Genomic DNA, 14,718 nt, shown 5'->3' on the forward strand with positions numbered 1-14,718 from the left:
AATTCATACCGATCTGGCCCTCAACCTGAGTACCATTATTCTAACCAAATTCTTTCGATTCTTTCTTTTCATGTGCGATTCCCCTAATCTATCGAACCTGCCTCCATGAAAAATCCATGAAAAAACCCAATGAAACAATGTACACAATCGCCTGCTACTACAGGACTAGTTGTGACCTACAGTAAGTCTTCTCCAACACCTCAAGTTTTTTTTTCTAGGAACTCGGTTTTGCGTAGTTACTTTTGCACCCCCTTATACATGCATCTCTTTGACGCGTTCCAAATTTTTTACGCACGGACACGCACCATCTTTCTGGTCGTTTTTCTCTCAAACAGATGCGCGTATCAGCTTTGACGTGTACAAAAGTACGCTCGAAAGATGTGCGTTTACGTGCTTTGTGCTTGCGTCATTCAGTGTATCTACGTTCTGCATGCGAATGTTGTTATAGTGTGTTATCGTTGGCACTGCATTTGTTTGATTTTCGGTATGTTTCATGATTTATTTTTCTTTCCCTTTTGTTTTCGTTTTTTTTCTTTTTTTTTTTTTTTTTTTATATCAATTCATACGTGAAGTTATCGCAGGAGGCGAAGACAAAAGCTGCACGGAGTCCGAGGAAACCAGTCAAACGCGTTCCCTTTTTTTTTTTTTTCAAACTTTTTTCAAGTCGTTGTCTCTACTCGCTTCGCGTCATTAAAACTTGTTCATCGAACACCCTCCGCTTCTTTTTGTTTGCTGTTTGTCAATTAGTGTGTTGGTTGTTGTGTTGTTCACAGTGCACTGCAAAATGGACAGTTCACCGATTGTGACAACCCACACCAACAACAAGAGCAAGTCCTCGCGTAAGTCCTTAATCAGTCCCAATAAAACACGTTCGAAATTGTTCGATACGAAGAAAACGCGAACGACACTCTTTGATCGACAGATTCTTGACAACCTACACTCGCTTAAACTGGAACACAACACATTACCCTTTTCTTATTTTCGCTCGTACCACGATCCGTTCTTTCCCTTTTCGTCTCTATTCACTTTTTATTCTTTCACTTCTCGCTCTCTCTCTCTCTCTCTCTCTCTCTCTCTCTCTCTCTCTCTCTGTCTTTTTCTCTCGTTCTTTCGATCTCTCTTCACCGTTCCCTTAAATTTTACGTAGATAAAAAGCACGAAAAGGAAGCATGAGATTTCTTTACTTTTCTGAACGTTGCCATTGCATCGTGTTCTCGTATCTTTTGCATCGTTCCATTTTTTCAGCCAGTCACCGATCTTTTCCGACCGCCTGTATAACGTTTTGTGCGTCGACGTGCGAGAAATACTGGATGTTTCGGTGGAACTCGAATTAATTTAGCTCACAGAGTAGCGAGCCGTCGCAGATGTATTCACGGATGTAAATTAACAGGCGACGAAGTAATTCGATTCGACCAGAGCATCCTCTGCGCTCCGTACTACGACTAACGTCATTCAATCTGATGCATCGTAATTGAGATCATTTGGCGTATTAGGCATGCGAGAATTTCTACGCTAGCATGAAATTTAGACAACGCGCGATCTTTCCATTTTTGTTATGTATATTTTATTATTTTTTTTTCTCTTTTTTTTCCTCCGTTTCGTTTTATTTTCTTTTTTTTTTTTTTTTTTTTATCTCGTCTTAGATCTTTCTATACATAGTGAAATTAGTAAATGATTTCGCTTCTCCTTTCTTTGATAGTTTCAAACCATTTTTTAAGCTAGTTAGAGAGAACGTTTTTCCAAAGAACAAATATTTTGAAACAAGGCTAGAAAGCTGTAGTACTATGAATTTACGGCTCAGCTTTCTTAATTGCGTTCTCTTTCATTACATTGAATATTCCAAATCTCGTTTAAAAGAGGAAGGGTGTGTGAGTGTTTTCACGGGATGATACGGTTGACAGTCACGGAGCGAATGTTGCTATTCTCGCGCTCCGAGATTCCGTTAAAATTTAACACACCGGCCCTCGTGTTAATATAATGAACTCTGTTTTGGTGACGTTGCAGTGACCACGCCGCTGTTCACACCTGCAGTGGGAGTCGCCGCCGCGAGTGCAGGAGGTGCCGGTGGTGGAGGTGCAAGGAGTTACGTCGATCCTCACACCTACGAGGATCCGAATCAAGCCGTGCGAGAATTCGCCCGAGAGATCGACGCGGGATACATTACGATAGAGGCTATCATAGGTACGATATTCGCGTTTCTCATCGTCAGCTTGAACCCGGTAACGATAACCTTTATCGCGATCTAATTCTTCCTTGTTTCTCGTTGATCGACAGGTGGTGGAGAATTCGGCGACGTTTGCCGCGGAAAATTAAAACTACCGCCCGATGGTCGAACGGAGATCGATGTCGCGATCAAGACTTTGAAACCAGGCTCCGCGGACAAGGCTCGTAACGACTTTCTGACCGAAGCCTCGATCATGGGTCAGTTCGAACATCCGAACGTGATATTCCTGCAAGGTGTAGTGACCAAGAGTAATCCGGTGATGATCATCACGGAGTTCATGGAGAACGGTAGCCTGGACACTTTCCTGCGTGCGAACGATGGCAAGTTCCAGGTGCTTCAGTTGGTAGGCATGCTTCGCGGTATCGCGAGCGGCATGCAATATCTTGCCGAGATGAATTACGTGCACCGAGATCTCGCGGCGAGGAACGTACTCGTGAACGCTGCTCTCGTCTGCAAGATTGCCGATTTCGGTTTAAGCCGTGAGATCGAGAGCGCCACGGAAGGAGCGTACACGACTAGGGTAAGTAATCAGCTCGCAGATGGCGAATTTTTGAGTTTTTTTCCTCGTATTGCTCGTTTTGAATGGCGAGACGCGGTCTCATCGCACGAACCAAAAACTTTCAAATATCGAATCTTGAAAGACTGTTTACTCCGGCAAAAAGGGTGGAAAGATCCCGGTGCGATGGACAGCTCCGGAAGCGATAGCGTTCCGAAAGTTTACCAGCGCTTCCGACGTATGGAGCATGGGCATCGTTTGTTGGGAAGTGATGTCCTACGGCGAGAGACCGTATTGGAACTGGTCTAATCAGGATGTGATAAAGTCGATCGAGAAAGGATACAGGCTTCCAGCTCCGATGGATTGCCCGGAGGCGATCTATCAGCTGATGCTCGATTGCTGGCAAAAGGAACGAACCCATCGTCCTACCTTCGCCAATCTCACTCAAACCTTGGACAAGCTGATACGAAGCCCGGACACGTTGAGGAAAATCGCCCAGAACAGGTAAACGTTTTCATTCTTTCCTCGCGTTCGAGTCTTCCCGCGGTTCGCGTATCTCACTGGCGCGCTATCATTCGCGTTTTCGATCTATCGAGACATTATTCGGAAGGAGAAGTACCGAGAAAACTCGTGTTTCGGACTAACGTAGTACGAACAGTGCAAACCTATCATATCGTTGCTTTCATCGTACGAACAATTCGGTAGGCTCCAGAGAAACGATGATCTGACGCGATACTAGATACTTTGGGAACGCGTTTAGTATCCGGGAGCCTGCATCACCGAATTGTTCCTTCATCATCTCTTAACACGAATCATGCCGCATGCTATGCGAACCACACTTCGTGTCCATAAATTAATTTCTCTCGACAGCCAAAGGTTTTTTCCGTTCTCTCGCTAAATACTATAAGAAGCTCACACGCTCTGCGCTCTTCACGTACGCTATTAGACTGGGCTTTGATGTTGTTGCTCATTCGTAATAGGATGTTACGCATAAACGATGAATATTGGCCGTCCAGGAATAGTAACGATGTGTGTGTGTCTATACCCGACAGAGAGATTCGTGTGCACGTCTGTACTCGAGGCGTCGTCGATACCTCGACCTGATTGGCATTACTGGAACCGGGCATATAGTACTGGACTGGATCTTTTTCGCACTTTTTAGTTCGTGACTTCTGACGTTTTCTTTTCAAAGCTACTTATTGGTTTCTGTCGTTTTTTTTCTTTCTTTTTTTTTTTTTTTTTTTTTTTTTTTTTTTTTTTTTTTTTTTTTTTTTTTTTTTTTTTTTGGCATTTTATTTTTCTTTTTTTCCGTTATGTTTCCCGTAGCTCGAAGTCGTCAAAATTAATTTGTGTACAACGCCTCCGCTTCCTCGCATCTCGTTCTCTCTGAAATTGAACAACGGTAAATTAAAAGAAAGGAAATACCGCGAAATAACGCGATTACGCGAAGGACGATGCACGCGAAAACGACGTAGAAAATGCGCGAAACAAAAATTTCAGTTGGATTTTTCTTGTTTACAGCACATATTTTCAATGAATCTCGACGAGTAGTAATCTCGTTAAGGGGAACGTCCGACGCGCGAGAAAATGTCGTTCGAAAGTTTGCAACGATATAACAAGTGGCTTTGCGCACGTAATTCTGCTCTTAATTAAAACGGCTTAATTTCCTTTGGAACGTGCAAAAAGATCTACTGCTACATTCCGTTTCTGTTTCGTATTACTTGTTGGGAGGAAAATTAATTTATGGACGAAAGTCTCAACGCGATCATTTCCGCGGAATAATATTTCGTTCGCGTTTCAAGAGAACGGCGAAAAGTGCGCATCGTACTGCGGTGGCTTTCAGAGAGCTTTTATCGCTTTAGCGCTTATCGTTTCTGTAATCCTGGAGCCTTTAAACCCTCGTCCTCTTACCTCCACTTATTTCCACCACGAAACACAAAAAAAGGCGAACAAAGGCGAGATCAAACGCGATACTCGAGAGTCGGACGTCCCGTTCCACTTTATCGCTGGACGATCGTTAATGAAGAATACGAAGAAGATGTCTGTGTTACGAGGAGCGTACACAAGGAAAAAGCCGCGAAATTTTTCTCTCAATCCGACGAAAAAGGAACTAGCATCGTAACGGCGATGTATCGCGAAATCGTTCGATCCATTGAAAGATCGCGTCGCGGGACGAATCGATTATCCTCGATTTCGCTATTTCGCTGCCAAACGCCGCTGAAAACGTTTCCGGCCAAGTGGAACGGGCCCTTGGCGTTACCTTCCTTCCTCCTCCTCGTCTTAACCGACGAACGATCCATCGACTGTCGACGATCAACAGCTGCTCGTTTTTGTTCGCTTCGACGTCGATCGATCAACCGCTTACATTTCCATCCTGTCCAAGAAAATTTCAGTTTCTCTTGCCGACGACGTCCCTTTTTTTCTGGGCTAATTCTTTGTGGTTTTGGTTTTGTGGTGTCTTTGGTACCCGACTACGAACTGCAACCCAACGCAACTGCGACAACTACCATCTACCACCAACTACAACTCAACAACTACAACAACAGCGTGAGGCCACCTGCACACAATCCGTACTATGTCACAAGCCACGCGGCTGCCGCACAGGCCGCGGCAGCGACCGCTGCGATTCCAGCCGCGACAACGGGTCCGTTCGTAGACGTAGTCGGCCATCAGGCCCATCAAGCCCAGTCGACGATTGCCGTTCCAGTAATGCCACCAGGAGCCGGCCGTAGCTTACACTATCACACACACGCAGCGACACACGCATTGCCACAACAGCCACCGCTTACCTACCCCAATTGGGTCCCGTTCACACACTTTAGTTAATCGGCGAATCGATCGTTTTTCTATTTCCGAGACAAGTGCTTCCCGCTGTCCTTTCATACTTTCACGAGAGTCTAGGTACGTCTAGGAACGTTTAGGAACCAAGAGATTTCTCGCAAAATCTCTACTCGTTTTCGCTCGTCTAGATACCGAACGAGCCCCCCCGTAGATAGACGATAGGCTTCCAAGAACTGATTCGCTGATTCGACCACCAATTAATCAGACTAGTTAACAAAGGATTCTTTACGTTCAATTTTTTCCTCGTAGTACTTTCCATCTAATGTCGAACATTTGAACGCGGTCGTTGTTTCGTCTCGGACGAAACGAACTGTGCGAGAAGTCGGAGCAAGATTTCAAAGATTTAGCAAGGTGAAGAATCTCTCGTCTTCGTTTCTATCCGTATCGTAATTTCTGTAGAAACGGAGATTAAACTTTTTGCGCGTCTCGTCTTGTTGACGGGCTGGTATATCTAGTTTTTCCCGTCCGTCGACGTACGGCGAGGAAATAATTTCGTACGTGCCGTTTTGGCCTAACGTCGCACGATCAAATTTCGCAGGGTCATTTTCTCCTTGAACGGAATAATCGCGGTAGATCGTTTTCACGTGCGTTTCTCTAGGGAATCGCACTCTCGTCGAATAAAATTTAGGTCGTCGATCGATTCCGTTGCAAGGATATTTAGATGTACGTGAAACGGTAGCGAATTAGTCGTCGTAGAGAAAAGTTTTTCACGGTTTCCAATTATACGATTAATTATATATATATATACTTATATTTATGTATATTTATATATATATATATAGTTATTTAAAGTGCAAAGTGTTTTTTATTCTAATGTTCGAGCGAGTGCCAGTCGCGGTAAATTTTATCGATCTTTGCTGCCACGTAGGAGTCATATAGAGAATATTTATGGTTCTAGTTAAAGGGATTTAAATGGAAAATTTTATGAGAAGGTTGCTCTAATTATATGATGCGTGTGTACACTCCAGTTTTTTCGTAGAGACGATGAGAATTTATAGAGGACGAATCGAACCAACGAATAGCAATATAGAATGAACTTAAGCTCCAAGCTTAGGATGACGGAGGGTTTTAATCGCGAGACGCGTTGTCATAGTCTTTCAGATGTTTTTCTAATTCTTGATATACGTAATGTATATATATATCTCACACGAGTATACGTACACATATATATTATAAAAAGCGGATATATATATATATACATATATATTTATCGATATAGTATTTATTAACGTCACCTCTCTACTGCAACAAAACTGCAAAGACTTATTAGCATTTAATCGTGCGAACTACCATTCGACCAGATTAGAATAGTATTTTTCTACTTGAATCGGAAGAAAAGTCGGAAAACCGTACAGAGGAACCGTACGCGATTATGCCAGGCTGTTTTCACACCAGGCAATCGATTCGCGACCACACGTGTAGCACCTATACGTTATAGCAAAAAATCTCAGTAAGTCGATCATAGAGGAATGCGTCGCGACACACCATTACAGGAAAAATGATCGAACGGAACGAGAGAAGGATCAGGCTTGCGACGCTCCTTCCAAGTGACGGATTCGGCAACGATTTTCTTCTCCGATCGATCCGTCACGAGAGACGAGAATCAAAACGGACAATCAACTTAGATGCGTTACGGCCGCGGAAATCGAATCGATGCGCGCTAATTACCTTAGAGTTTACGCCGACAATCGCGATAAACGAGCTTCGCACAAGCACATGATCACACTTGCACAAACATACCACACACTCGAGAGAAATCAGGGCAAATGAGATGAGAAAATGTATGCGATACACAGAGACACACACACACAGGCACCATACATACAGGCACACGCAAGCACACGCCAAAAGTGTGTGACCTCCATCGCACTAACAAATGCTAACAATTGTCAGAATCAGGGAAAGGGGTGCTCCCCCCCCCCCCCCACCCGCCTCGTCGACATCCTCCAACGTGCATTTGAGGAAAAGGTAAAAAATCAAGAACAGCTTTCAGTCGACCAAAAAAATAAAGAAAGTACGAAGCTAGCGTGGAGCAATAAGGCGAGACAAAATTTTTCCTCCCCTCGAGATGCCTCGATCAAAATCTAGGCAACGCGCGAACGTTGCTTGTCCCTTCTTGCTCCATACGCTTCGTTCCAATCACCATATGAGTATTGCTGCCACGTAGACAGCATTTGCTCTGCTTGTACCCTATTAGTTCGTATCGCACTGCTTGCTTCATACGCACCATTATCCATTCACATCTACGTAATACGTCCAGCTGATCTCTCAACTTTGTCTGTATATCGTCAACGTAATCACACCGTCATAGTACTGTCATTACCGCCATTAGCAACTCTCACTGTCATGTCACCATCGATCACCATCACTAGCAACGGACCCACGAAGGCTCGAATTTTCACCGTCTCGCCTGTGTACTCTTTACTTTTACCGTCTTTCATTCACACCTTCCGCGAATTTACAGCGAATGTTTGCTTCTCGCATCGTCTACCGTGAGCAGGTCGATACGATGCGAATCGTGTAAAGAATTCAGGCGCGGTCGTGAAAAGTTATCGAGCCTCGGTCAAAGTGTACATAAAGATATTTTACCGACCCCTCTCTAAGATCCGTTTTATACCGTATCTACCCGTAAATCCGTCCGTAAAAGTCTATTAAGTAAATGACACCAATGGAATAACTTCTCCTAGAAACGAGTAGTAAACCATCGAAACTCGACTCTGACTTACACGTACAAACACACACGCGCACATACATACGTACACACACTATTTGACCCTAACCAGTCACCTGTCTGTTCCGAATTTTCATCTTTGCTCGCGGAACGTATTTTACGTCCGTTCAACTGCGCAACGTAGACGTTGATTTTACATGGGAATGATTATTTACGCATAGAATCGCTAAGATAAGTACAATATTCCGCGAGCACAAAACTTGGAACATTTGTGTACCTATGTTCTTGCCAACTAATGGATATTAGTGTACATATACTTGATATATAGCTCCCGTTCGTGTAAACAAATTTAGGGTTGTGTACAAGTGTGTAGTCGTTTCGATAATCAAAGTTAAAACGCGATCATCGAAGCGACTGATCCCCCCTCACTAGAGATACTTTTAACGATAGAATCCGAAATGAACTTGCCATTGCTCTTTACATTTCGGATGTGGAAAAACGGAAGTGCTCTCGCCCCCCCCCCCCCCCCCCTCTTTCTCTCTCTCTCTCTCTCTCTCTCTCTCTCTCTTTCTCTCATCATCTCGTATCGAGCAAAGGAGACTAAACGACAGATTTCTGGTCCTCCTTTGAAGCGCTTGCGTTTTTCCGCTCTGTCTTTAGATCCAATCAACGACCTGTAGAGGCTCGAATGAATTTTTCAGGTCTTTGGTTTCGCATAGTGTTCCCCCCTCGATCCCTCGAAAATGAAGGGAAAAGGAGCGAATGGAAAGTGGTCTAATACGAAATTTCCGACAGGGGCACCAATCCACTGGCGCCGGACGCGGTGGACTTAACGCAGCTGACTTCGGTCAGCGAGTGGCTGGCTTCCATCAAGATGTCACGGTACGCGGAGAGTTTCGAGAGATCCGGAGTAACTACCTTGGAGGCGGCTGCACGAGTTACCGTTCAAGAGTTGACGGCGCTCGGTGTGACGTTGGTCGGGCACCAGAAGAAGATCATGAACAGCGTGACGGCGCTCAGAGCGCAAATGTCCGCCACTTCGCAAGGTTTCCTCGTTTAATCGCGTGCACGGTCGGTGCGTTTCTCGCAGAACCATTTCACGCGTTAACCTTGCGACCGGCGCTGATCTCTCGATATATCACATCGACTAAACGCATCGTTCGTTAGAGAAGCTTGCACGTCGATCGCCCTACGGCTAAAGTTCTATCGAGGCACTAGACGATTCAAACGGCATCATCCTAGTCAGGGCGATAGACATTTTCTTTCGAGAAAATACCCCTTCCTTCGCGAACACCAAGGCCAACAGCGATCGAGCGAGCATTGAGAGGAGCCGAAAGAGCTCCGCCAGTCTCCAAGAATCGAGGAACCGCATATCGCAGACATTCCATAGCGCAGAAAAACTCGAGATTTATTCGAGTACCATCCTCCATCCTCGACAGATGGAGGAAGAAGACGACTCATCGAACATGTAGCTTAACGGAAGTAACGCGAATCTTCTTTGCGCGATAATCGCATCGAATCGAAGAAGCTCGCGACGGGATCAATACGTAAAGATAGATCGCTAACTCCATGAACGGAGTCGCGGCCATTGACTTTGTCTTTTTCTTCCTATAAAATCTTTCTCGAGCGCAGTTGATCTCGCGGATCATCGCGTCGAAAGGTATCGAACTGCCACTGTATAATCACTGCCGTATCAAATTTACACGTACAAAACCTTGTGCGACGAGCCAACGAACGGCATTATCCTATCTTAAACCCCGAACCTCTTAACCCTGCTCACCGTCGAGACTGTCTGACGCACTGAATCGTTGCTCACACGTACACACAGGAACCGTCTTGCCAGATTTTTACTTTTCTCTCTTGTTTTCCCATCCAAACACCCATTGTTAACGAACGAAGCCATTCTTGTTTTACAGTGTTCCTAACTTATCTTACGCGGCGGTACTCATTACGTCAAACGGTGATCGGGTCCTTCAACGATTAATATAATACTCTCAAGTGTGTCTACGGTACAGACCAATTGCACGAACAAATAGACGGCCTAAAAGTATTAACGACCCCATAGGTTGTCCCTGGCTTCCTCGTTCTATGCGAAAGTCTTCGAACAACGATTGGGCGTATGAAGCCAAAACGAAGATTCGTCGAGTGGTCTAATATTATGTTTTAAGGTAATAACGAGCATAGATCGAGGAAGTAATCGAGGACAGCGTGTCTTCATTGCGAGCCTAACGCCGCATTTTACGTCCCGTGCAGCGAATATTTTGTAGCTCTTATTAATAAAGCTTAATCGATGTACAAACACACACACGATTTACACACTACACAACGCAACATCGGATACACATGTAGATATACAAATATGAAAACGTTGCCGCTCCGCTCCGCTTTTGCGAAACGATCGAAGGAGCGACAGGTAATTAATACTGGTGAGACTGAAAGCAAGATCATTCGAAATTACACTAGATGTTAATATGCGACGATGAAACAAAGATTAAAAGAGAAAGAGGGATATACGATTCTTGCCTTCGCGTTACCTATATAAGTGTATTGTATATGCGATCCGTATAGGTACCTGTCGATAAAAAGGAAAAAAGAACGAATAAAGAAGCAGGAACATGTGCCAATAATGCGAGAACAGAGAGAAAGTGTGCGTGAACGAGGGAAAATGTGCGTGAGAGAGGCAGAATGGCGCACACGCTATCGCGCGGTCGTCGATTGCATAGAAAAAAAAAAAAAGAAAAATGGATCCCTATCTATACGTATTAAAAGAGAGATAGATTATATCGTGCATGATACGAGACAGATTTATCAGGAATGATCGTGAGGCCAACGAACGAATGTTCGAAGAATAGAACAAATATACCGAGGAAATCGTAAAACGTGTCCCTCGACATCGTGAACATATCAAGGCGTATTTAGAAAAAGAAATAGAAAAAAGCAAAAAAAAAAAAAAAAAAAAAAGAATAATATGGGAAAAGAACGAAACGAGAGCAACGAGGGGCTCGAGACGAGCTCGAGATTGTATAAGGCGCGACCAGGTGAATTTCGCGAGGCAACGACGAGTGAAAAATTTTGCGTGACGGTGGTTATCTAGAAACTAGATACTCCTCGGTTTTCGCGACGACACGACGACATGGTATGGTTTCGCGAGACGCGAAAGCGGACAAGCAGAGAATGTTAGCGATCGCCTCTAAGTAGTAGATTTACTTTTCAACGAGTGGTTCGAATTGTTTCGCATCGCAAACGCAACGTCCACACCCCAGCGTGCACGCGTAGCGACTATGATATTAGGTTGGTTAGAGGGAAGAAAAGCTTGTTTCGTCGCGATGGATGGTCTGTATCTTGTTACATCCACGTTCGCTGATTGTAAAGACTGCTTCCCAGGCACACCACGATCCGGGAGACGCCCAAAGTCTATCGGTTGACGAGCGACTCGAACGCTTCCAAGCGCAAGTTGGGCGAGCCACGGGAAATTTTTATTCTTAATTTAACGAATTACGCTAGAGATATAGTTGACATGGCTCGACGCCACGATGGACGACAGGTAATAAGGACGAGAAAGTCCCCCAACAGTCGATATTCGTCGCGCGTACAGTTCGATCCGACGTAGCAAAGGAAAAATGGAGAAATGTTCGTTTTTTGGGTCGATCCAACGGTGCGTCGGGCCTCTCGATTAGAAGAATCTTACACGAGATCGTTCCGTTTGCATTCGAAAAATGCGAAGGAAGATCCTGGAGACTTTTGTCGTTTCGACCAGCATCGTTCCGTATGAAACGAGACGGAACGTCGCGTGGTAAAACGCGTGGTCTCTGTTAGGGGAGGAAGAGAAGGGTAAGCTACTGAAAATGGCGACGATTAAGAAGCAATAAGTGAATACACGCAAATGCAGATTTTTATATAGAGAATGTTAAAAAATTTCAGAAAATATTAATTATCGATAGCGCTATCTTCCTAAATGTTCGTATTAAAAGTTAACGAGAAGTAAGGTAAAACGTAAGGGTGACGAAGTCACATGGAGTCCCAACCGAACAGCACAATATCGAGAGAGATCGAACAAAAGTCGAGCATAACGATACGGTATCGCACCGCGGCGTAAATCAAGTTTTGCCCGAGATGAAAACGGAACCGATAAAGGGGTGGAAATTTCGGCCGGGACTCTGCCAGAGGAAAAAGAAATGAAGTTTTAAAGAACTTTCTGCTGTAACTATTTGTGTCTAGCGACGAACCTGCGAGTGCGACCTGAAGTTTTGAGAATGTCGATAGTTTCAGTGAATTAATATTTAGATTTCATAGATCTCTATCGATATTACACGATCGTAGACACGAAACGAGCAGATGATAATTAGTTAGAGCGTAAAAGATATCTTATTAGAGACCTTTTTGATTTCACTTCAGTCTTTCGCGTTCGAACGCCTAGAACTGTCTCTTTTTCTCGAGTAATCGCCTTTGTTCTTCTTCTTTTTCTTCGTAATCATCATCTTTCCCTTCTTTTTCTTCTTTTTCCTCCCTTGTTTCTCCTTCTTTTCGTCTAATGTCATGACGTCTGCCTACACTTTCAAAGCTTTCGATCGTACTTCACGTCCATGTATTTTCATTCTTCCTCTCGTTATCTTCGTTTTCCTCTTCTCTCCATCCTTCTGTTACTATCTTTATCTTTATCTTTATCTTTATCTTTCTCTATTTCCCTCTTCCCGGTCTTAATACGCGAAGCGCTTTTATTTTGTAAGAGTCGAGAATCCAAGATGCGAAAATGCCGAGAGAAGGAAGAGCGATAGGAAAAATAATTGCGTAATCTGAATCAAAATTCTCTCCGATTCACGCGAACTAACTTTAATTGCTTTTCTTCCTATCGTTTTCCTTTTTATCCATCTTCTTTTTATTATTAGTTACGATTTTTTTTTTCTTTAAGTAATCATTATTCTTTCTATCGAGGAAACGCAGCGATGAGTAAACGACTAGAAAATCGTTGAAGATATCCTCCTCAGACACTCTTTTACTTAAATACCTTTACTCGATTAACACTTCTGTACTACTATTTATTAAAAGCAAAGAAAGCCTTATTTATTGTTTAGAGATCTGACTAAATTAAAAAAAAGGATGTTCTAATCGTGGTAGGTTATCTATTTACCTTACTAGAATCGCACGAAAGGGGACGAAAGAAAGAAAGAAAAAAAAAAATAAATCATTATTTCCTTACTTCAGAGTTTTCGAAAAACTCTCACGCCGTGTAAAAAGAGACGAAAGAATAAAAAAAAAAGAAAAAAATTAAAAAAAAAAGAGAAAGAAAACATCATGATCGTCGAGTCTCTAAGCAGTTATGTTATCGATTAGTTAAGCGGTTTTTTTTTCTTTTTTAAGCAACCTACGTGCACGTTGCTTAATTCTCTTTCCATTCTTCCCTTTTTTTTTTTTTTCTTTATTACTTTTTTAACAGTCTGTTTACAGCGAACTTTGTCAAAGTACCTGCTTCGGAAACGAAAAGCAAACAAAAAATAAAAGAAAAGAAAGAAAAACATATATTAAATTCGCGAGAAGACAAAGCACACAGGTACCGTCCCGTATATAATATAAATAGCTCATCTACTATCACGTACACGCATCATAATTTATGTATACTCATCGAACTGAGTTTTTACACAATTGGTTCAGCGAATCACCATCGTGTGTCCTCGATTCATTGTATAAAACAAAGCGACAAAGCGCGACAGATGCAATAAGAAAGTTAATGTCGACAAATTTTGGAATGTGTCTAAAAACATTTTTCCTATGGTGTTGTCAAGACGATGTTGAATGTAAATAAGATATAATAAATAATATACCTTATACGATGTAAAAAGCTAGTCTTTATTATTTAAATACGTGTCACATTTTTCCTTCATACAATTCTTCACTTTTTTCCATTTCATGCTTTCATGTATCTCTTCAATAAAACATTTTGCTTCCACGCAATCATACACAATATATTCCACTCCCTTACCAAATTTACATTTCTTTTCATTATTCTCTAACCAATATCTGCTACATAAATCAATATTTTTGTACCTCAAATTAACCACAACGTGCAAATTCCTATCTTTTATCTCATTCCTTAAATAAAATAATAATCTATTTGGAACATATTTCTTATATTTGCCATTGTAACTGCTTTCCCTTATTTTACCCTATCCTTTCTTTTTTTAACTTTTTTTTACAGTGCTCTAACCTAGTCTATCAAGAAATGTTATCCTTTTCCTGCTAAATAACTCCACCTAACTCCACATCCTTTCCATCTTACATATTTTAACACATTGTTGACCAGTCACGAATTAGCTGGTATTTATGTTTACATTAACTATTTCAATATTTGAAATACATGGCAATATTGAATAATGTTCTATTGTGAAACAAAGGCAAATCTAATGGACACTGTTCCGGATGATATAAACAAACCTACGTGCATAATAGAATAGAAACACATAAAAGGAGTCAATCATGCAAACCAGTATT

General features: G+C 42.6%; 1 protein-coding gene across 1 annotated transcript in view; it reads left to right on the forward strand.

The window, feature by feature from the left end:
* The window catches only part of Eph (Eph receptor tyrosine kinase), a 56,222-nt gene extending 45,085 nt beyond the window's left edge, over positions 1-11,137 (forward strand). The window contains exons 11-15 of the mRNA XM_017906030.1: positions 164-181; positions 2,005-2,181; positions 2,275-2,744; positions 2,887-3,224; positions 9,028-11,137. Coding sequence (XP_017761519.1) covers positions 164-181; positions 2,005-2,181; positions 2,275-2,744; positions 2,887-3,224; positions 9,028-9,292 — 1,268 coding nt within the window. The 3' untranslated portion in view covers positions 9,293-11,137. The remainder of the gene's footprint in view (positions 1-163; positions 182-2,004; positions 2,182-2,274; positions 2,745-2,886; positions 3,225-9,027) is intronic.
* Positions 11,138-14,718: the final 3,581 nt, after the last annotated feature.

This window comes from Eufriesea mexicana, unplaced genomic scaffold (genome assembly GCF_001483705.2).
Source record: "Eufriesea mexicana isolate 0111107269 unplaced genomic scaffold, ASM148370v2 scaffold5018, whole genome shotgun sequence".
Classification (NCBI taxonomy): Eukaryota; Metazoa; Arthropoda; class Insecta; order Hymenoptera; family Apidae; genus Eufriesea; species Eufriesea mexicana.